Source organism: Pseudonaja textilis, chromosome 8, assembly GCF_049901715.1.
Source record: "Pseudonaja textilis isolate UNSWEBS1 chromosome 8, rPseTex1.2, whole genome shotgun sequence".
NCBI classification, from domain to species: Eukaryota; Metazoa; Chordata; class Lepidosauria; order Squamata; family Elapidae; genus Pseudonaja; species Pseudonaja textilis.
The window spans coordinates 28,975,164-28,999,155 of record NC_141997.1 but is presented as its reverse complement, the minus strand read 5'-3'; the positions used below and the strand labels follow the sequence as shown (position 1 = coordinate 28,999,155).

The 23,992-nt window shown below is 35.3% G+C and overlaps 1 protein-coding gene across 9 annotated transcripts in view; it reads left to right on the top strand.

Annotated features, from left to right (window-relative positions):
* Nucleotides 1-23,992, top strand: part of DOCK9 (dedicator of cytokinesis 9) — a 111,654-nt gene that overhangs the window by 66,090 nt on the left and 21,572 nt on the right. For 5 of the 9 annotated variants that reach the window (XM_026708309.2, XM_026708307.2, XM_087937913.1 and 2 more), the window contains exons 23-38: nt 144-233; nt 1,376-1,491; nt 2,012-2,081; nt 2,182-2,307; nt 2,722-2,793; nt 3,311-3,457; nt 4,978-5,061; nt 6,926-7,037; nt 8,634-8,812; nt 11,513-11,629; nt 11,748-11,868; nt 12,533-12,666; nt 16,148-16,262; nt 17,282-17,348; nt 18,612-18,659; nt 21,395-21,531. In XM_026708309.2, the coding sequence (XP_026564094.2) occupies nt 144-233; nt 1,376-1,491; nt 2,012-2,081; nt 2,182-2,307; nt 2,722-2,793; nt 3,311-3,457; nt 4,978-5,061; nt 6,926-7,037; nt 8,634-8,812; nt 11,513-11,629; nt 11,748-11,868; nt 12,533-12,666; nt 16,148-16,262; nt 17,282-17,348; nt 18,612-18,659; nt 21,395-21,531 (1,735 nt within the window). Of the gene's footprint in view, nt 1-143; nt 234-1,375; nt 1,492-2,011; nt 2,082-2,181; nt 2,308-2,721; nt 2,794-3,310; nt 3,458-4,977; nt 5,062-6,925; nt 7,038-8,633; nt 8,813-11,512; nt 11,630-11,747; nt 11,869-12,532; nt 12,667-16,147; nt 16,263-17,281; nt 17,349-18,611; nt 18,660-21,394; nt 21,532-22,013; nt 22,058-23,992 lie in introns of all 9 variants that reach the window. The other 4 variants (XM_026708317.2, XM_026708315.2, XM_087937911.1 and 1 more) reach the window with 2 other exon arrangements.

Sequence of the window (23,992 nt, the reverse complement as noted above, 5' to 3'; positions counted from 1 at the left end):
ATGTATGAGAACTCAACAGGGAAGGACAAGTTTTTCAATTTTGTTGAGCTCTTGAAAGTCAAAACATTTCCCCCCTAGTCAATATTGACTTTTTAAAATGGAAGTAGTGATGTCATATAAATAGTTTATTCTTCTTTTACTAGGACCAGCATTTAAACAATTTCTTCCATTACTGTCAAAAAACTATGTCTGGCGCTCAAGCTTTAGGATGTGACCTTGTGAAATATCTTAAGGTATGAAATGTTATAAGATGACTAAAAGATGGGTACTAGATGGGCACAGTTGAATGGTTACCAATACAATGGCATGTTTAAATACATTCAGCCAAAAAGTAAAAAAATTGAAAAACCTTACATGTAAAAAAAAAGTTTGAAGTAAATTTCAGCTCTGGGTGACTTGATTAACCGATTATATACCATCAAGATGGTATCAGCTCTTAATGACCACGTACATTTTCTCCAGGCCAATCCTGGTAGTTCAAGAACAACCAAATTTGGAATGTGTAAAATAAAATGGTTGCATATATTAATAAGGAGAACTTTGTCATACCAGCATGCAAAATGGGTACTCCTACTCATATGTTTATGTGCACTATTCTGGGAGTCAGAATGTGTGTTTTGTAATAACTTTACAACAAAATAAATCTTAACCAGGTGGACAGGATTGAATGGAAACCAACTTTTGCTACAATTAGCAATGTCTATTCATGGCAGAGAATTAGTCATGGCAAAAGTTATCTATATAGTGTACTCCTAAAGTGTAACAATAAGCTGTGGAACAATGGTACTCAGTATTCTGTTCTCTTGTACAGCTATGTTCACTTTACTCTCACTACAACATGCATTATTGTCAAGCACACAAAATTTTATCATAAATGCTCATTAGTTGGAAAATGAATTTATTACCCCCACCATATTTGCAAATGGTTGCTAACCAAGATAGTTGTTAAATAAGTGAATATATTACATGTCTGAGATATTAACCTTGTTTAGAAAGTTAGTTTAAGATATCCCAACAATAATTTTAATGGGGCATGTTCAACAACCTTTCATATTAGAACAGTACAGCAGCATGGTGCTTTTCTTGTGGTTTTATTTCTTGAGTAAAAGTATGTCTGTAAAACGGTATTTTCTCATCTTACCTGTTCTTATCTGTCTTGATTCTTCTGGAAAACTATGAAATAACATAGAAATTGGCTTGCTTATGTTACTGAATTTTTATTCTGTGTTTAAACTCTTCTCAGTTTGGTGCAAATCTTGTCAGTCTTGGTAGTACTAAAGTTTAATAGAATTGCAATCATAGATTCTTGATTTAGTTTTGAAAATAAGTATGTTAGAAAAAAAAAAGTCCCTTTGTGTCACTGTTTTTATTCTAGAGCCTTCATGCTATGGAGGGACATGTCATGATAGCATTTCTGCCTACTATTTTAAACCAGTTGTTTAGAGTTCTTACAAGGGCAACTCAGGAAGATGTTGCAGTGAATGTGACAAGGTAAAAAGGGTTTTAACGTATTTATTTATTTATTTATTTACTTATGCAACATAATTGATTTTGGCAGTTTAAAATAATTAAAAGTATCAGCAACAAGATCAGAATGGAAACTTTCATGGTAAGAGTAAAACCGACACATAGAGAACCACAAAACTATTAATATAAAGTAAAACCAACAGTTATGGACATCCGATCACCTAATGTAAACTCTTTGGAATATATACTTCACCCTGTTTTAGTTTCGGAAAGATTAATGTGATGGCTATAGTGTCCTCTGTAGATCTATTTTTTCTGTATGCAAACTGGTGTTTATCAAATATATGTAGAAGACCAGAAAGGATGTTCCGCCAGACCAATTTTTCAAGGGACTTCATGATGAATTAGTTTGCAGTGCTGCATTCTAATTCTAACCATTGTGCCCCCATGGCTTGTAAGCTGAGGACCGCCTGTAATGTGCCAATTGCTGACTTTAAAAATATTTAGCGTGAAGATTTCTTATTGTTAACTTTATTTTACTTAGGGTTATTATCCATGTGGTTGCCCACTGTCACGAAGAAGGATTGGATAGCTATTTGAGATCCTATGTCAAGGTATCAATCATATAAATATGCTTTGTTTAAAAATTGCATGATTAACATAACTCTGAATATTTTTGCGTAATATAAGCTCTTTTATTTTTCTTATCCCAAGTACGTTTTTAAAGGAGAAACTTATATTGCTTCAGAATATAAAACTGTACATGAAGAACTTGCCAAAACCATGACAACAATCTTGAAGCCTTGTACTGACTTCCTCACAAGCAATAAGCTGCTTAAGGTATATAAGGAAAAATGATGTTTTGTTTGTATCATCAATTGAAGAGTTTCTCAGATCTGAAAACAATTTTGGCACTTCATCATTTTAATAATTGACAATAACAGTTGTATAAATTATAGATATAAATGAATAACTTATATTGTTTTTAAATACTAAACCATGTATTACCTATAAATATAATTGTATTATGTATATACAGTAGATTATGTGAGTTATAGTGTCACCTTAGGCATGAAAGCCATTTTGGTGAGTTTGGGCCCGACACTTTTCTCTACCCAACTCACCTCACAGGGTGGTTGTGGGGAAAATTGAGGAAGAAAGAGTATTACATATATGTTTGCTGCTTTGAGTTATTTATAAAAAAGAAGGTAGACTAAAAAAATCTAATTTACTTACTTTTTGTTTCTCCAATAGTATTCCTGGTTTTTCTTCGAAATTTTGATCAAATCAATGGCCCAACACCTACTGGAAAATGCTAAAGTAAAGGTAAATGATCTGCTATTTCAAGAAGTTATGGTACCCATTGACCTTTAAAAATGGATCTATCTGTTTCTAATCCCTGCTGCCATTTACTGGCCACAAAATAGTGGTAATGCTGTCTAGAATGATGGGAATTGTACTCTACAATTGTAGAAAGCTGCAGCAAATGGGAAGTTGTTTACTTAAAATTGTATCTATTTTTCTTATTGAAATATATTCTATAAATTAGTTTGGATTTATAATTCCAAATGCTCTCATGTTAGTGTACTTTTTCTATAATTTTTCACTGCAAGAAGTTGTTAGTACTATTACTTGTGCTAAACTAGTTGAATAAATATTTTTAGAATGGTGTTTCCTATAGCTTCATAGATATTTAGATAAAGGTGTTTCAATATTTTTCAACACTACAGAATTCTTGCAGCTGAAGTTGTTTCAGAATTGAAAACTGTACACATGTGTTATGGATAAACAGGATAACTTTTCAGTGTTCCCATTTGTTAAATTTTAATTTGTCTGTTTGTAGTTGCTGAGAAATCAGAGATTTCCAGCATCGTTTCATCATGCTGTGGAAACTGTTGTCAATATGCTGATGCCCCACATTACTCAGAAATATAAGGATAACCCAGAAGCTTCAAAGAATGCAAACTATAGTCTTGCTGTCTTCATAAAAGTAAGTAGACCAGGGGTGGGCAAACTTTTTGGCTCGGGGGCCTCATTGACTTTTAAAATTTGACAGACGGGCCGCCACCTGGTGTCTAAATGCCTGTCATTACAAGTCAAAATCAAATGAATGCAATCATTCAATCATTCACATCAAACCTTAATTCTGTACCAATCTTCGGCGGGCCGGATTAAAAAGCCCAACGGGCTGGATGTGGCCCCCGGGCCGTAGTTTGCCCACCCCTGAAGTAGACTGTATGTATGTCCTCATTAGTTCTTCCAAATGGCTGTGAATTGTTCAAATGTATTATCTTTGTGGGCACTTATTTATTGAAATCATTTCTATTTCATTTGGCAGCTTACAAGAATCTCACAGAGCAATTTCAAAATATAAATAATACATAGTAAAAAATGATCAAAATGCTTCTCTGCTAAGCCATCCACTTTGCTGCTGGTTTTTGCAGCCTTACAAGCCTCTTTTGGAGAGCTAAGTCGTAACATAATATGTCCAAAGTAGCTCATTTAGTCATTTATGTCCTGTCAATTTGTATCTCAGGGGAGAACTGGACATTTGTGCCCTGAACTCTGGGTTGATTTGTTCAGTGGCATCCATTTGTTTTCTTCGCTATCTATGGTATTCTCAGAGGTCTTTTCCAACATCAAAGTTTTAAGGCATCAATACTCTCCCTATCCTTTATTCTTTAAAGTCCAACCTCCACTTCCATGAAATACCATGGCTTGAACAATTTTTGGTAGGTATAGACACATCATGGCATTTGAGTATAATTTCAGTAATCTTCATTGTCAATTCTAAGGTTGATTGTTCTACTTCTTGTCATTAATTCCAACCTAATTTACATTCAATTTTCATCCTACACTCCACCTCCCGGTCTTTGACTTTTAGTTCTAGGGTTTGCAGAACCTTTGCATTTTTGACTATTAGAAAGCGCCAAGGGTGTGGTGCAGGATGTTGATGTTTCTTTGTCCAATTTTAAAATTACATTGATCTTCTTCCAGTCCAGCTTCCCTTAACATATATTGCATGTAGATTGAATGAAGAAGTGGACGGTCTGTTCTATTTGTTGTGTTTCTTTACCAACCTGGAGCCTGTCTGTTTTGCCATGCTGTATGTGTACTGAGGGTTCCTGACCTGTTTATACGTTTCCCATGATGTTCTGGGATTTTCCTTTTTCTGAGCACTTTCCACAATTTGATATGATCAATACAATTGAATCAATTGAATCTGTAATCAATGAAGCATTCATCCTGCATTAATCCAGTTGTATACATTCGGTTTTTAATAATACTTATTGGTTAACACTGAGTGGTCTTGAACTATATCATTATTCAAATTAGACTATTTTAATTTGCAAATCTAAAATGTATGTACTGTGAAAAGGTATAATAGGTATTTGGCTATTGTTTGCCCTTTAGATTAGTTTAACTCATAGGATTTTTTTTTTAGATATCAAAGAAATGTAAATTTCTGTGACTCTTTTGTTTTGTTTTTGCTTTGCTTTGCTTTTGCAGCGATGTTTCACGTTTATGGACAGAGGTTTCATATTCAAGCAAATTAACAACTATATCAGCTTCTTTGCTCCAGGAGATCCAAAGGTACTATACTGCAAATATAATTCTTGAATTGGGAAATAGATAGTATTTTCATGTTATGTTTAGGGATATTTAAATATATGAACTTTCAATGGGGCTGTTTTGTAAATTCAGAGAAGACATTGTATCCTTCTTAGAACCCCAATCAAATGAAATTGCAGCCATTCTTGTCTATAGGTAGTCCTCGATTACAACAGATCATTTAGTAACCATTCAAAGTTACAGTGGCACTGAAAACAGTGACTTATGACCATTTTTCACACTTATGACCATTGCTGCATCTCCATGTTCATGTGATCAAAATTCAGATTCTTGGGAACTGACTCATATTTATAGTGGTGGCAATGTCCCAAGTCATGCGTTCACTTTTGCAACCTTTTAGCAAGCAAAGTCAATGGGGAAATCAGATTCACGTAACCATGTTACTAACTTAACAACTGCAGTGATTCACTGCAGTAATTGTGGCAAGAAAGGTCTTAAAATGGGGCAAAACTCACTAAAAACTGTCTCACTTAGCAACAGAAATTTTGCGTCCAATTGCGGTCATAACACTAGATCAAGTAGTGCATATAATCTACACAGAATCTTCTTACTTACTGCAGCCTGCAGTAACTGAACAATAACTAAATTGAATTGAGCTTCTTATCTTCAAGATAGATTTATATTAACATGTTGAGTTTCAGTTAGAAAGTCAACAAAGAGTGCTAATTAGGTATCTAAGAACTTTTCAATAAACTTTAACAAATGAGCTTGATAGGAATGTTATTAACATCTGCAAATTTTTCCTATGTAGTCTAGATTCAGAAAACTATTTATTTATTAAATTTAGAAACTGCCCATCTTCCTCACAGAGGGACTGTGAGCGGTGTTTTTATGTAAAGATATAAAAACTGAATATAAAAATTTAAAGTAGAGGCAAGGATAGTTAATTAAAAGTTAATTAAAAGGTGGAGTAGTCCTTCAGGGTCCTAACCAGCCTCATGGCTGGGTGCCCTTCTGTGAGCCCCAAGCCGTCTTAAGAGATTCAGGGGGCCCTCATCTCTGGTGAGAGAAGGTTCCGAAGGGCAGGGCAACAGCAGAGAAGGCTCCCTACCTGGTCCCCGCCAGTGGGAATTGTTTAACTGACAGTATGTCCACAACATACCTTCCCTCCCTAACCAGGAAAAAAACCTTGTTTATCCAGAATACTATGACTAGCAAGCATAATTAAGCCATAGCCCGTGAGTTGGTTTAGAGGATATTTGTGGTATATTCTCATCTATATCAGATTTACTTAATTGGACTGTTAGGGATTAAAATGTAATATATGAGACTAAATTGTGGCGTGCTAGTTCTGCAAAATTGTCTTGATCCTTTTTCTAATGCTATATTAATACAATGCAGTAATCCAGACCATAAAGTTTATTTTAAAAACCTGGTATATGGAAGATTTTAACTGATGATGGCATTTTTAGTTTAAATCAGTTATTAGATGATGAGGCTTTTTTGTGTTAGAAGATACATATCATTGTATATTGCCATCCACTGGCAGTATATAAAATTGCAAAATCTATTCATAACTTGATTTGAACCAGTTTCAGAAATTATTAGAAGCTGCTGGTAATATACTTTTTACACAATCTGTGCAACTGTAGTAGAAATAGAAAATGAATCAAGAATGGGCAAATAATCCATAATTATTGTGTTGAAATGCAAGTGTCTACATCCATACAATTCTTTAAGATTTTATATACTGTATATATAGGACATATAGCCATTGCTTTGCTAATATCTAGGATATTGAGCCAGTGATCTAAAGATTATTTTCCTTGCCTTTTTTGATTAACATCTAGTAGATCATAACTTATAACAATAATATGTTTTACAGGCTCTTTTTGAATTCAAATTTGAATTTCTCCGAGCAGTATGTAATCACGAACACTACATTCCTTTAAATCTACCTATGCCATTTGGAACAGGCAGGATTCAGAGATACCAAGGTAAATTTATATTTGATACAGCTAAATTGAGATTCCTAAAAGAATAAACATCTCTTTTAAAAAATCCTTCATATCGTAAAAAATATATATTGGAATTCTGTAGTTTGATAAATATAATAAATTCTTCTTCCTGCAGTTCTGTAGGCAGTACAATGATGAAGTAAAAAACATAGGTAATTTAATATGTAATTTAGTTTCTTACTTTCTTTGTTAGGCATGAGGAGAGTCAACGACAACATGTTAGTTTTTGTCTATCTTTGCTTCTTTTTTTCTTTGAATTAGCTTTCCTTATAGTGGAGTCGTATGATATTCCTGGAGGTGGGTGTGATGTTTCCCAATCATAAACTTTGATCTTAGAAATTATAATAATGTGTATATAAAAGCAAATGTGGGAATTTCATGTTTGAGTCATACTAGAGTTTATTAAAATAAACATGACATATCGGCCTTCATTGGAAACAAAATGAAAATGCATGTTACAATAAATTGAAAAAAATAAAATGCAGGATGTTATTTATTGTAGCATTTGCTAGAGAACCTAGAAGTCAGGGATAACACAGGGTGTGGTAAAAAAACTCAACATGACATAGCTACGCTGTTGTAATTGAAGTTCTACCCATTTTTTGCAAGTTTCCCACATGTAACCGTATCCCATGGACTGCCCAGCTAGTAGTAGTTCTACTTTTTTAAAAATTACATCTAGTTTTGATAGACTTCTGAAGAAGTGCACAAATAGTTCTCTATGATCCACAGTGCTTCAAGCCTGTGTACCTTAACAGTTTTTTGTGCTATACTGGGAAATAACCTTAAAACTATTAGTTTATTTATTTCCCCTTTGGCACCCCTTGATTTCAAACCTGAAGTTCTGAAGAGATATTCAGACTTCAGCTATTTGTAAGAAAATATATCTGCAGACACCTAGCTTTTTGGATGCTGATATTTCTGGTTTGCAATACAGCAATAGCGCTTACACTTATATACCGCTTCATAGTGCCTTACAGCCCTTCTAAGCAGTTTATAGAGTCAGCATATTGTCCGCAACAATTTGGGTCCTCATTTTTCTGACCTCGGACGGATGGAAGGCTGAGTCAACCTTGAGATGGTGAGAATATATGCAAGTGGTGTAACTGGCACACAACGCCAAGTTAAGGAAAGGGCCTCCTAGCCACAACTATCATTTGTTCTTTGAGCAGGAGCCCCGAGGGGTCCAGGAGAACACTTCCAGATTTTGCACTGGATCTGTCTAGGATAGTGCAACCTCATCCAGGACCAAAGATGATAAACTCCCAGATGCAGAGACACCCTTCCCCGCCTGCCCACAGACATCCCTCTTACAAAGATTCACCTACAGCCATTTAATCTTACCAGAGTTTATATGAAAATTGTTATTTATCTGATTTTCTCTTTTTCTAAAATTATGTCATTTTTTTAAATGGGTTGTGTGCATATGTGTCGAAGTGTCTGTGTTTGTAGGCATTGATGCATTTATTGCGATGATTTTTCAGTCTTCTTTTATACCCATTCAGACTTTCTGGACTCATCTAAGAAGAAGACCAGCATAGAAATAAAATAAAACTGTGTGATGCTTGATTTCAGATCTTCAGCTGGACTACTCCTTATCGGATGACTTCTGCAAGCATCACTTTTTGGTGGGACTGCTTCTCAGAGAAGTGGGAAATGCATTGCAAGAATTCAGAGAGATACGACAAATTGCAATTGGAGTTTTGAAGAATCTAATGATAAAACATTCTTTTGATGACAGATACGCTTTAAAGGTAAGCAGATTGCCAAAATGTTTACTTTGTAAAGTTAATTATTAATATCTTTATGTACAGAAGTTTCTAATTACATTGAGAATTCACAGAAATTTTTACACATAGTCTAAATCCAGGGCTCTATGTACTGTTGTGCTCTAATGGTAAAGATGTTCTAGGCACTATTGGCTTCTCCACTCACTGTATAAAGTATATATAGTAGATCTGCACTGTTGTGATTTAAACATTGTACTTAGTAGGAGGCTTACAGAGTGTCCAACTCCCTTCTTGTGCCCTTATTTAATTTTCTCTCTGGAAATGACTATTAGGTAATCTTTTGCCTGATATAAATTCTTACCAGATTAAATTTGCTATCTTTTCAATTTGAAATACACTGCTCAAAAAAATAAAGGGAACACAAAAAAAAGACATCCTAGATCTGAATGAATGAAATATTCTTCTTAAATACTTTGTTCATTACATAGTTGAATGTGCTGACAACAAAATCACACAAAAATTATCAATGGAAATCAAATTTAGCAACCCATGGAGGTCTGGATTTGGAGTTACACTCAAAATTAAAGTGGAAAAAAACACTACAGGCTGATCCAACTTTGATGTAATGTCCTTAAAAGAAGTAAAAATGAGGCTCAGTAGTGTGTGTGGCCTCCACGGGCCTGTATGACCTCCCTACAATGCCTGGGCATGCTCCTGATTAGGTGGCGGATGGGCTCTTGAGGGATCTTCTCCCACACCTGGACTAAAGCATTCCCCAACTCCTGGACAGTCTGTGGTGCAACGTGGCATTGGTGGAATGAGCGAGACATGATGTCCCAGATGTGCTCAATTGGATTCAGGTCTGGGGAACGGGCGGGCCAGTCCATAGCATCAGTGCCTTCATCTTGCAGGAACTGCTGACACACTCCAGCCACATGAGGTCTAGCATTGTCGTGCATTAGGAGGAACCCAGGGCCAACCGCACCAGCATATGGTCTCACAAGGGGTCTGAGGATCTCATCTCGGTACCTAATGGCAGTCAGGATACCTCTGGCGAGCACATGGAGAGCTGTGCGGCCCCCTAAAGAAATGCCACCCCACACCATTACTGACCCACCGCCAAACCGGTCATGCTGGAGGATGTTGCAGGCAGCAGAACATTCTCCACGGCGTCTCCAGACCCTGTCACGTCTGTCACATGTGCTCAATGTGAGTCTGCTTTCATCTGTGAAGAGCACAGGGTGCCAGTGGCAAATTTGCCAATCTTGGTGTTCTCTGGCAAATGCCCAATGTCCTGCACGGTGTTGGGCTGTAAGCACAACCCCCACCTCTGGACGTCGGGCCCTCATACCACCCTCATGGAGTTTGTTTCTGGCCATTTGAGCAGCCACATGCACATTTGTGGCCTTCTGGAGGTCATTTTACAGGGCTCTGGCAGTGCTCCTCCTGTCCCTCCTTGCACAAAGGCGGAGGTAGCGGTCCTGATGCTGGGTTGTTGCCCTCCTATGGCCTCCTCCACGTCTCCTGATGTACTGGCCTGTCTCCTGGTAGCGCCTCCATGCTCTGGACACTACGCTGACAGACACAGCAAACTTTCTTGCCACAGCTCGCATTGATGTGCCATCCTGGATGAGCTGCACTACCTGAGCCACTTGCGTGGGTTATAGACTCCGTCTCATACTACCACTAGTGTGAAAGCACCACCAGCATTCAAAAGTGACCAAACCATCAGCCAGAAAGCATAGGAACTGAGAAGTGGTCTGTGGTCACCACCTGCAGAACCACTCCTTTATTGGGGATGTCTTGCTAACTGCCTATGCTTTCCACCTGTTGTCTATTCCATTTGCACAACAGCATGTGTAATTGATTGTCAATCAGTGTGGCTACCTAAGAGGACAGTTTGATTTCACAGAAGTGGGATTGACTTGGAGTTACATTGTGTTGTTTAAGTGTTCCCTTTATTTTTTTGAGGTGTAGAATCCCAGTTCTTAAAAATTAAGCTTTCAAAATAATAAACGTTATGCTATTCAAAATCTTGAAATATTTACAGTCTTGTCCTTATAGAGATTTTTCTAAGCCTGTAACATCCTAATTCGTTTCCAGTGTTGATAAACTGATAATACCCCACAACGAAGGGGAAAGAGCTGATTGGTTTTAACATCTAATGTATTGCCATCTGAAGGGCAATTTTAACTTTTATGGATTCTCATATTATAGAAGAATTTATTATGAACAGACAATATAATATTTATTTACAAAGTAACCCAATAATTGAGTAAACATTAAACTTGTGATTTCCTCTTTAAGAATACTCAACACAGTTTTATCTGTATTTTTTAAACTTAAATTTGGATACTGCTTTTCCTCAGGCCATTGAATAATTAGCAATTCTCTTTCCCACATCTGGAAAATGCTATCATTTCAGCACTCCAAGTTACTTGAATTTCACAGATGTTAGGAATTGGAAATGTGTTGACCTCTTAAAGCATTTAATCAGATTGGCTACTGGTAACCAGGAATATAGAGAGAGAATACATTCATGAATCTAATTTAAAATCCTTCTCTGGTAACTGCATTAATGTAGATTCTCAAGTGTTAAACGTCAAAGCCCTGATGGTTATAACTAAATGAACAACTTAAAACTGGAAGACATCTGGACATATTTATGGACATTTAATGTGCTTTTACTTTGGTTTAATAATGAACTTAAATATTCTTTTACAGAGTCATCAAGCGAGGATAGCTACCTTGTATCTGCCAATATTTGGTCTACTGATCGAAAACGTTCATCGAATTGATGTCAAGGATATTTCACCCTTCCCTATCAATGCTGCTAGCAGTGTAAGCATTTTTTTTTTAAATAAAACTATCATAAATCTCAGGGAGCACATATCTCTTTAATATAAAAATTAAACATATCAACAGATGAAAAAAAAAACATTTTGCATCTCTTTAACAGGGTGCAAAGGATGAAACACTTAATTTACCAGCTGCAAATCCATTGATGACTCCACCAAAATCTGTGAATGCCCTTGACAGCAGCCTCCAGAAAGATTTGTTTGGTGCTATTTCAGGCATTGGTAACCATATATGGAATTCAGAAACTTTTAAATAAAGCTTTTAGTGACTTGCAACATACATGCTTATGAGAAATTAAATCAATAATTATAATGACTGAAGTTGGGAGGTGACATCTCAAGTTTGCATATTGCTGTGAAGCTTTTGACTAGGGCCACATTTGACTCTCTAAGGGCTAATTTCACTTGATTATGAAGTTAAAATCAAGTATATGGCTGGAGAAAATGGGACATATGACTATTTGATTTCAAGTTCTAAAAGTAAATATGAAGCAATAACTTCCATTACTGAAAATGGAGCAGTGTTGTTAGGAGGTTCTGTTTCTCCCATTGATAATGCCATGCTACTCATTTTCAGCATTAGTATTAAATATACACCTAACCCTCATACTTCCCTCAGCCCTATTTCATCATACACAGGCCAACTGTTTATCCCTGACTTGATACATAATTGAGGGAAATGTTAAGTCAAGTAAATCTTGTGGGATGAGGTAAAAGTAAGTTAAGCCTTCCAATAATAGTGGGTATTGCTAGACTGGGTACAGGAGTTGATAGAAAGTACATCACTGTGAAGAAAATTATTTTTGAAATTTCTGTTTTTGTGGAATACTTTTCTTTATCAGTTGAGACTGTAACACATCCCTTTTGTGTACATTTCATTATTCAGCACCCCCATACACTTGTTCTACTCCTAATGTTAATTATGCGAGGAATGCAGATTCAAGAGGCTCTCTTATAAGTACAGACTCAGGAAACAGTCTCCCAGAAAAACATGGTGAAAAGAGCAATTCTCTAGACAAGGTATGAACTTCTAATGCATTTGTACGTATTAACAAAATATACAGCATTTTTTGTTCTGTTACTAGTGTCAGGATAGTTTGCTTTTCGTACAGACAAGGATTTGTCACTGAATTGGGAAGTCAAAAGTGATGGTCCTGACTTCCGAATTGGTTATGTAAACCCCATTAGTTATGTTGACTTCTGATTGATAGGTCTGTTGTTAACTCAGCTGCTGATTCTATGCATGTTGGTTTTTTTTCTCTTCTGTTTTTTACATTTTCTTTTAACATTGTTAGATGCCCAAAGTCACTTGTGAGTGAGATGGGCAGTATCTAAATTTAATAAATAAAGTAATTAAGTTGAGCTGGGTGGCCAATTAGATTGAAATAATTAAATAGTTTCTGCCAAGGAGAAAGGCTAACTTTCATTTCTGTCATAAATAAGATACTGTGTATGGTATAGTTACACAGTCTTACACAAATTTAAGTATATTTTCAGTTGGAAAAATATGATATTTACAATATTTTGTAGCCAATTCCTTTAGTTTGTGTGTGTGACATATTTCTGTCTTAATTCTAAAAACCTTGCAAGAGGAATAATATGTTTTTAGAAAGTGTCAACATAGCGTTTTTACCTTTTTAATAAAACGTTTATTAAGTCTTCAGTGGCAAAATATAGTCATTAAATATTACAGATGGATTGCCTAAGCATAACTTGGTTGACATAATAATATACAGTTATCCTTTAATTGGCATTTTACTTTTGGCATTGGGACTTAATTCTTGTACACTAAGAAAACATTGGTTTAATCAATTTTCTCCTTGACCTGCCTTGTGGCAGAGGGAAAAACTGCTCAGGAGACATTCTTCATCTGCAGTGTATAAAAGTGGAGTAGAAGAACGCTATTTATCATCCAAGCAAAAACGGGTCACGGTGGATTTTTCAGTACTGACAGCTCTGTCCTTACCAGAAAGAAATTGTCATGCAACTCTTCCATTACAAGTAGAATTTGGGTGTTTTGTTTTTGTGATTGGTTGGTTTGACTGTAAGAGTGCAGTGAATCCTGACAATTTTGCTGAACCATTGAAGCAGATTTTTAACAGAAAATAGCTCAAATAATCAATAAACAACACCATATATGTGTATGTATATGGAAATGTAAATAAAACAAAATTATATTTTTAAATACCTTTTAAAAACTGCTTCTACCACATTGTAAAATTGTCATTAAATCTATTCCCTTCTTGCTAATGGATTAATTTCTGATGTGAAACAATTGACTGTAGTATTAAGATTTTCAAACTTTTAAAATGTTCTTTATTTAATAGGTTTTCAGAGTGGTAGTTAGCTTTACTAATTGATCTTATAGCCTCTTTTTAACTTATTTGTTGATATATTTAAGTTAAATTTCTCCAGTTGGTGCAAGATAGAGGACAGAGTTTTCTTCCAGCACCAAACATAGTAGAAAGTGGTTACAGCATAGAGGAATGAGACTTTGTGGTTACCACAGAAGCATAATTTAATCCTCAAGATAAAAAGAAAAATGAATGTATTTATTTAACCATCATTTCCCCCAATCCACTCAACATTCTGGAGAGCATAAAACATCAACAAAACATAATTAAAAATAAGTAAATCAGAACAATGATAGAGTAAAAAAAATAATCACAAAGATAATCCAAATTGAAATAAATTCAAATTCATGAGGAGAGACAAATGAAGGATTAAAGAACTTTGTTCTAAATATATTATTTGAAGCATATATGTGTTTGAACTGGATTTTGTCAAACTGTCTTTTGTCAAACCTTGCATGATGCAAGTTTTCAGTACTGTGTTGTGAACATCTCTGTCAGATATTCTGAGTTATCTACTGAGGTAAATCTTACGTCTTAACTATGTTTGTGAATAATTATGATGGATTCTTTTTGTTCTTCATATTTGCCGTGCTTTGTTTATAATGTATAATTCCACCTTGCACTGACTGGTATTTTGTGTGTGTATATTTCTGGTTTTGCAACTGAAATATGTAATTCAACATTAACAGCTCACGGTTTGTCTTACATATGTAATACATAAAATTTTAGTTATGGATTATGATTAGGGAATTGTTAGTCTTTGGATCAGATTGGCACTCATCCTCTTAGCTATATCAGCTATATCTCTCCTTGCTTGCCTTGATTCTTTGAGATAGAGAAAAATACTGAAAAACAAGAGCAGATGCACAGAAAAAGAGGTGTGGCAATGGTGTAGAGAACAGATATAGAAGGAATTAAAAATGTTTGCCGGAAAGGGACCAGGCTATATTGAGGGAAGACTTTTCTATTCAAATATATTTTGAATATATGTTGATCTTGATTCTATTAACAGAAGGATAGAATCAAGATCACGTGAAGTATTAGCATTGCTTTATAAAGCCCTAGTAAGACCACACTTGGAATACTGCATCCAGTTTTGGTCACCATGTTATAAAAAAAAGATATAGAGACTCTGAAAAGATTGCAGAAAATAGCAACAAAGATGATCAGGCAGCTGAGGGCTAAAACGTATGGATGGTTACAGGAGTTGGGTTTCTCTAGTCTACTGAAAACAAGGACTAGGAATGATATGATAGCAGTGTTCCAGTGTTTGAAGGGCTGCCACAAAGAAGAGGGGTCAACCTATTTTCCAAAGCAATTTCTGAAGGCAAGACAAGAAGCAAGACAATAGATGGAAATGAATTAAGGAGAGAAACAACCTAGAACTAAGGAGAAATGTAGTAACAGTAGGAATAGTTAACCCATGGAATGACTTGCCTTCAGAGGTTGTGGATGCTTCATCACTGGAGGCTTTTAAGAAGAGACTGGACAGCCACTTGTCTGGAATGGTATAGGGTCTCCTGCTTGAGGAGAGGGTTGGATTAGAAGAATTCCAAGGTCCCTTCCAACTCTGTTATTCTGTTGTAAAATGTAGGGAAGAAAAATCCTTGACTATTTTAAAGCAAGCACTTTTTTTAGAAGGGCAGTGATCAACGTGGTGAATTAGGAATTGAGATGTCCTGGTTCAAGTCCATCTTTATCAGGTGACTTTCTTCCTGTCACTCTTTCTCAGCTCTATGGGATTGTGGAGAAAGAAAAATTGTTTTAATGAATTAATAAAATAAATACAAAGTTAATATTACAAACCTAGAATTTTATATAGAAGAGCATCCAAAGGCATCCAAAGGATGATAGATGGATGCTTCCAGCCTTGCAAATGTAGGAAAATGACTCAGAAAAATGTGCTCATATTATTAAATACAATCACATATTTATATCATTATAAATATCATTAAGGAAGTTTGATACAGGAAACATGTAAACACATAGAAATAAAATAAAATTCAGTTTTGTCCAATTTTTTGGTATGGTGAATTTTGTAATCATCTGTACTGTTCTCATATGAGTGTTAGAATTATCTTCTTTTTGAGGGATTGGGATGCTTGCATTATTTTTTTATGTTAATATTTAAATGCCTTTTTTTTCAGAACCAGCAAGCTTGCATTTCAGGAAGTTCTGTTGTTCGTTGTGATAAACTTGATCAAGCTGAGATAAGGAGTTTACTGATGTGCTTCCTCCATGTTTTAAAAAGCATGACAGACGGTAAAGAAAACTCATGTTTTTTCATAATACATTTGTAGTAATCTTTTGTGTATTAGCTGTTTGGGGCAAGAAAGGATCTCCTTATAACTCTGCAAAGCCGAGCGCTAAGTGTCTCATATTATTTCAAGCGAGCGCTAAGTGTCTCATATCGCACGTGCGTGCGCACACACACACGTGTAAATGTGTTGATGTGTTACTTATTTCTTTGGAATTGTTTCAGCTTCATTTTTGGTACCAGTTATTTCCAAATCAATTGCAGCGCAGAATTTGAAGATTCAGGGGGACTAATTCCTCAGCACTAAAATATCAAAATTCTGGAATTCTCCTGACATTTGTCAGGTTCCACTAGCACATCTACTGTGTGTCTGAAAGTATGGTTCAAGTCTATTCATTTAGCAGCAATTTGCATCAGTGGTTATTCTACATTATTCTATTTGAGTTCTCAGTGTTGCTGAGAGGGTAATCAGATTCAAGGATATCCATGATATCCACAGACTACAACCCCCATGGATTTATTCTCAGGATCAAAATTAACATCATCACTATTATAGTTATGTTCCATACAGTTCCCAGCACTACTTACATATATATTCCTATATAAAGTATAAAGATCATTACTCCATGAATATACGGTCTATGGCAGTATAATTTAATGATAATTTATTACTGATTGATCAAAATCACCGGTACTCAGAAACTGATTTATTTAACTTCATAGTATTGTCAACCTCAAGTCTAAAACTGTCCCGAGTACCGGTGGTCTTGGTCAATCAGTAATAAATTCTGCTCAGTCTTCAGTAGTACAGAAACTCAACTTGTTTCTGGAGAAGAGTTTGAACTTGGTTCTTAACTGTTCAGTAAAGGTATCTACATTGTACATACATACTGCATTCAAAATTGATTAGTAAGTACTTTTAACGAAGGATTCATATTACGTAACAAAATTATACCTTCTTTTTAGCTCCTTAAATCTAAAAATAATTTCTCTAATTACAGTTTTATTTTCTTATACTTTGTAGATGCTTTGTTTACATATTGGAACAAGGCCTCAACATCAGAACTTATGGACTTTTTTACTATTACTGAGTAAGTTTAAATATATCATACAGTTACCCTATTAGCAGCACAATATAAATCTTATATGTAAAATTCAAGATAAACATTGTATTTGTTTTGTGGTGCAATGGCTAGAATGCAGTATTGCAGGCTAATTCTGCTGATTGCGAGACTTACTGGCTCAAGATTGACTCAGCCTCCCATCTCTCTGAGGTCGGTAAAATGGGGACCAGATTATTGGGGGCAATATGCTGACTCTGTAAACCAAGTGGTTGTAAAAAAAAGGGCTGTAAAGCACTGTGAAATCTTAAGTGCTATTGCTATTTCTGTTAATTTGTGTCCTATTCTTGAAGACTGCCTGTCCTACAGTTTTCTTGGCAAGGTTTTTCACAAACGGTTTACTATTACCACTTCCCTAGAGCTGAGAATGAGTGACTGGCCCAAAGTGACCCAACTATTTTTGTGACTAGAACTCACAGGCGCTGGTTTCTAGCCTGATACCTTAACTACTATACCAAACTGGCTCTCTAAATATTGTATGTGATATTGTAATATCATAAACATTTCAGTTATAAAAGTACCTACTGTACATAATGAGGTAATCCCAGATTCAAGAGAGAGAATATGATTTATCCCTTATTTTGACTCTAACATTAATACAGTTTGTGGATAGTTAACCAGGACTAGGTAAGCTAAATCAGGGTGACTTCTTTTTCAATCTCTACTCTGTGCCACTCCCATGTTGACCTTATTTTATTTTTATTATGCTTTTATGATCAATCTCCTTTAGTTTACGTCCTTCTGAAATTCAGTATGAAATTCATTTGCTGATCTCCTTTCATTAATTTCATTCAGTCCAACGCTTCTTTTTATTTTATTTTTATATAGGTATAAAGTATTCTGAATATTTGACCATTGAAACCCAGCTTAATATTATTAATATTTTAATTATTAATCACTAGGCTTATTATAATCCCAGTAGTGTCTACAGGAAATCTTGCAAGAATATATAAAGTCTTGGTTCAGAAGCCTAAAATAATGAATTCATCCATTCAGTCATCCTTAAAGAATAATAATAATAATAATAATAATAATAATAATAATAATAATAATAATAATAATAATAATAATAATAATAAGGAAAGCTGTGATGAAGACTAAATGAAATGTATCTCATTTTTTTACCTGATTCCTTCCATCAGCCCAGAAATAAAAGCATTCTTATTACAGTATATGGCTAGCACTTAATATTTGAAGATAATGTCTATAATAATTCTTACTGTCTTCTTTCAGAGTATGCTTACATCAATTTCAGTACATGGGGAAACGATACATTGCCAGGTAATGTGTATAAGTCAAGTGTGTTATTTTATTGCAACAGAATGCTTTAAAATCTTGATGATTGACTAACATCTAACATTGGGAAAAATGCATATCAAGAAAGAGGTAAGTAATTAGACTTAGTTATCTGATATGTTATCTATGGCTCTTGAATGTACAGTATTTTGGTTCCACCTTGACATTTTTTTGATTTCACAGAATTTTTTGTTAATTATTGTTGTAGCTGTAGAGATTACCGAATATTTGGCTAAGGAAAGCGGTTATACAGTGTTTGACACCTGAATTAAATTGTTCATTCTGCTTTATGTATTCTCTTGGCACTAGGAAGTTTGAAAGAATCATCATATATGCCTCCCATTCCTGACCACTCTTAAGGCTGATATTTTATGCTTTGATATCAATGTACTTAATTAATTAATTAAAATAGTAGAGCATTTTAATATTGAAAAATTAGCCTCCTCGGATTATTTGGAATAAACCTGTTACTTGTAGGCACATCAAAAGTTGCCCCAAACAATTGGATTGAACAATAGCTTCTTGAGCAAGAGTCACACCACAGTCTTCTTCAAGGGGTAATGGAAATACCCCCTTCCTTACTCAATGAAGCATGGGTTTTCTCTCTTATATCCAATCTCCTACCATCTCATTAGTTGTCATCCAACTGGGAAGTGGTGGGGCTGACAGTGACACTGAAGAGATCCCACTCCACTTTCTAAAGACTTAGTTTGGATATACTGAATACAAACATGCATTGCTTTCTTTCTTTCTTTTATGTCTTGTGCTCAAATATATTTAAAACAATCCTATCTGAATTTTTGCTGATTTTTTTTCTTTTTCTTTACACAAATGTCAATTTCTTGCAAGTGTGAGGAAGAATAACGATGCAAGAATTTAATGTTTTCTGGAGATATTATTTGAAAATAGACACTGATACTGGGTCTCTTTCAGTTATGTTTGTTTGCTTCATAAATCTGTTTTTATGAAATTGCAGAGATGCCTAATTTGCATTATGACTTCAGATTGCAGGTGTAGACCATCCAATAAATATTTAGGGTACCCATCGTTTACATTCTAATATTGTAAGCTGCTTTGAATATTGAGATGGGCAGCATATAAATTTAATAATAATTATAATAAAAATAATAAAAATTATTTTTAAATAATTTCTGGTTTCCAACACTAGAGCTTTCACCTGCAATCTCAAGTTGTAAATTCAAGATAACAGATTTGCATTCAGACTTCATATTTCCTGATTATGAAAATTGGGTCTGTAAATGTTTGTGCTGATAAAATTCGGGGTGAGAGCAGAGTGGACTCAAATCACTATAATTATTGCATTATCATATTGTATACAGGTAGTCCTCGACTTACAACAGCTCATTTCATGAGTTATGACCATTTTTCACACTACAACCTTTGTAGCATCTCCATTTTTGATCATGTGTCTAAAATTCAGATGCTTGGCAACTAGTTCATGCTTATGATGGTTGCAATGTCCTGAATTCATGTGGTCACCTTTTGCAACCTTCAGGTAAGCAGTCACTGGGGAAGCCAGATTCACTTAACAACCAAGTTACTATCTTATCAACTGCAGTGATTCATTTAACAACTGTGACAAGAAAGGTTGTAAAATGGGACAAAACTCACTTAACAAATGTCTCACTTAACAACATAAATTTTGGGCTCAATTATGGTTGTAAGTTGAAGACTATCTGTATTAAAATATAATGATAATTTCTATGAATTCAATCTATCTTTCCCTTGATTTGTTCTTGTATTGCAAAAAGAAAAAAATATTTAATTACAATAATGGCTATTGCACAGAAAACGTATCATCCAGACAGCATGTGATAATATTGAAATTAAAATTAAAAACATGCATGTTTCTGATTTTGTGGGGTTGAAAGAAATTCACCAACAAATATTAACTCTACACATTGAAATGCACCAAAGGAATGTATTAGCAAAGAAATTGCATGCAATATTTACACACCCTATAGTTAAGAGTAACAGAGAAGTGTGTAATTCTGGTATTGGTTTTCGTTTCTTGTCAGCTCTGGTGGTGGTACACACTAGGAGGTTAGTCTGTACTGATTGCTAACTCAGATCATTTTCTTATTTCCTTCATTTGATTGCTGGCAAGTTTAACAAAATATATGGCTCTACTCCCTTCCTGCCTGGTAAGATATAGGCGTTAGCATTTTTCATGTAATTCTGCATTAATTGCATGTGTGCTTATTAAAGACCTGTTGGCTTTCCTTTAACTTCTTTTCATAAATGTGTATGACCCACAATATATTTTAACTTTTACATTATTTTAACTTAAACAACCTCCTGCAATGCTTGCAAAATACTTCTTATTTGTGCTAATCAGTGCAAAACAGCTCAGGACCAACTGGTCAAACAGTTAATCTTTGTTGACTGAGTCTGGTTTTAAAGACTACCATGGCTGACTATCTGAAAACCATCCAACATTTTAAAATGTTAAATGACCACCCAACATTTCCAGTTGGGAATTAAATTGTGTAGGCCACCTTCTCTATATAGTGTGGGCCATATATAATTGCTTTGGCTGGCTAGATTTGTTCACATGGACATTAACTGAAAACACAAGAAGCTACTTTCATTCTCTAGTGGAATTTTTTTGCTTGAGCTGCTTAACTAACTCTCCCCCTCTTATGCTGCAGTGCAACATATTTAACTTTTGCTTCTGTCCAATTTCACTCATCTTGCAGGAACCAGGAGGGGTTGGGACCCATAGTTCATGATCGAAAATCTCAGACATTGCCTGTTTCCCGTAACAGAACAGGGATGATGCATGCCAGATTACAGCAGCTGAGCAGCCTGGATAACTCTCTCTCATTTAGCCACAGTAAGTTCCATGACATCATAACAGCTGAAATCGCATCTGGTACCACAACACCAGGGGCAGGTCAAAACCCACACCAGAACATGTCATGGACTTTAGTTTTCTAGGTCAAACCAAAACATGAATCTGCTCACTGGATAGCAATAACACCAAAGGCAAACACAATGTTAAACACGGTTGACATACATACCTATCAAAAATACTCTTCACAAACTTGAAAATTATGTATTTACATTCTATGATGCTCACCTTGAAAACTTTTTATTGTGTCCAATGCTGCTGGGAATTGTGTCAGTTTACAGTTTCTCCTTAGTCCTCTTAAAATGGGGAAATGTGCTTAGTTGATTATGTGACCATGTTTTGACATAGAGTTTAAGAGGAACCTTTTGCAGTAGTTTGAAAATACTGTGAAAATGTAAAGTCCATGATTTAGTTTGGATGTGAAGAAGCACACAGTAATTAAGTGACTTTTTCTGTGTTTTCAGTGTGAGAAAAATATCAAGTTTGCTTGGGATTTCTGTAGACAATGGTAAGAAAATGAGGTTACAGTCAGATTTTGTTGAAACGGTTTGAAATAATCACCTCTGAAAATATTTCAATTTTATTACTAAGAAGAGCATTCAATACACATTTTTAATAACAGAAATATCAAGTTAAGAACAGGCAGTTTGGTGAAATAACACATGCATATATATACAGACTCCCAAACTTATACAACCATATATTCCTGTCATATTCATTTTTAGGGTATACAGCACTGAGGAAGAACTGTGGAAGAAATAATAAATGAAAGAAATTACGCCCGGGGTTTAGAAAAAGAAAAGGAAACCTAATTAAAAGTGGCTTACACCAAGACCATTTGCTAGATTTTTCCATATGTATCTATCCTTGTAAACTATCCTCTCTCTAACTATGTCCGTATACTGCTTTTATTATTTGAACTTCTCATTAACAGTTCTTAAAATTTAATTTTTAAGTTTTCTAAACCTAAAAGTTTAGTTTTAGTTTTAATTTAAATTTCTGACCAAAATAAAATATCAAGTCAAGATCAGGCACCTTGCTAAAATAATGTATGTATGTATAAATACACATACCAAATTGATTGGAAACCTGGGGAAAAGGCCTTCATCCTGTAGTAGACAGACAATGGCTAAAATTAGGATGATGATGACATATAAATCATATATTTCTGTCACATTCCCTTTTAGAGTGCACAGCATTGAGCAGAATATAAAGAAAGGAAAAAATACAAAATAAAATAAATTAAAGGCCAAGGTGTAGGGGGGAAAAAAGGAAACCTAGCTAAAAATGGTTTACACAAAGACTCTTCGGTAGATTTTTTTTCATGTCTATCTATTCTTATCCTTGTTTTCACTATGACTGTGTACTGCTTTTATTCTTGAAACGTCTTGATGAAATTGCTTTGAGGATTTCTGTCAAAATCCATCGTTCTCATTTCTCTTCTTCCTCTCAACCCATTCATACATTTCTTTTGCAATTTGATCATTCTTTCTACATGACCAGATCTTATGAATATATTCTTGGTGGTGGTCCACATTATTTCTGAGTGGAATGATATTCCATAGAACAGACACTATAACAAATAAAACACATTTTCTGGATCCTGTTAGATCAGATTTCCCCAACCATCTTTGCGTACTGGCAGAGGGGAGCGGATGGCTCTGTGCAAGTGCCAGTCAAGCATGTGCAGCTCCATTTAGGGGCTCATGCCCCACCACTTCTGCAGCCCAATACCTAATATTGGGCCATGGTTCAGGGGTTGGAGATCCCTGCGTTAGATGACTCCCCTTTAATCAGGGGAGTTGGAGCATGCCTACTCTGTCAGTTCTGGGAGGATTAGCAGAAACAATTGGAGGCAGGTGATCCCTCAAATAACTCAATACTATGCCATCCAGGTCTTTATAGGTGACACATAGCACTTGAATTGCAGCCAGAACATAACTGGGACCCAGTTCAGCTCATAGAACATCCCAAACTGACCTCATCACTGCATTCTGGTCCACTTGGGCACAATTGACACACAAGATGGATCAGGGCAAAGACCTTCCTAGCCACAGCTGCCACCTGCTCCTCACAGGAGTCATGCATCTAATAGGATCCCTAAATTGCACAGAGAGTCAGTGGGAATGTTACTACCACATAAAAAAAGATTATGAAAATTATGTATTTACATTCTATGATGTTCATCTTGAAAACTTTTTATTGTGTCCAATGCTGCTGGGAATTGTGTCAGTTTACAGTTTCTCCTGGGTCCTCTTAAAATGGGGAAATGTGCTTAGTTGATTATGTGACCATGTCTTGACATAGAGTTTAAGAGGAACCTTTTGCAGTAGTTTGAAAATACTGTGAAAAGGTAAAGTCCATGATTTAGTCTGGATGTGAAGAAGCACACAGCTCTCTTCCCATCTTTCCTTCTTTTTCTTTTTCTTTCCCTTTCTCCTTT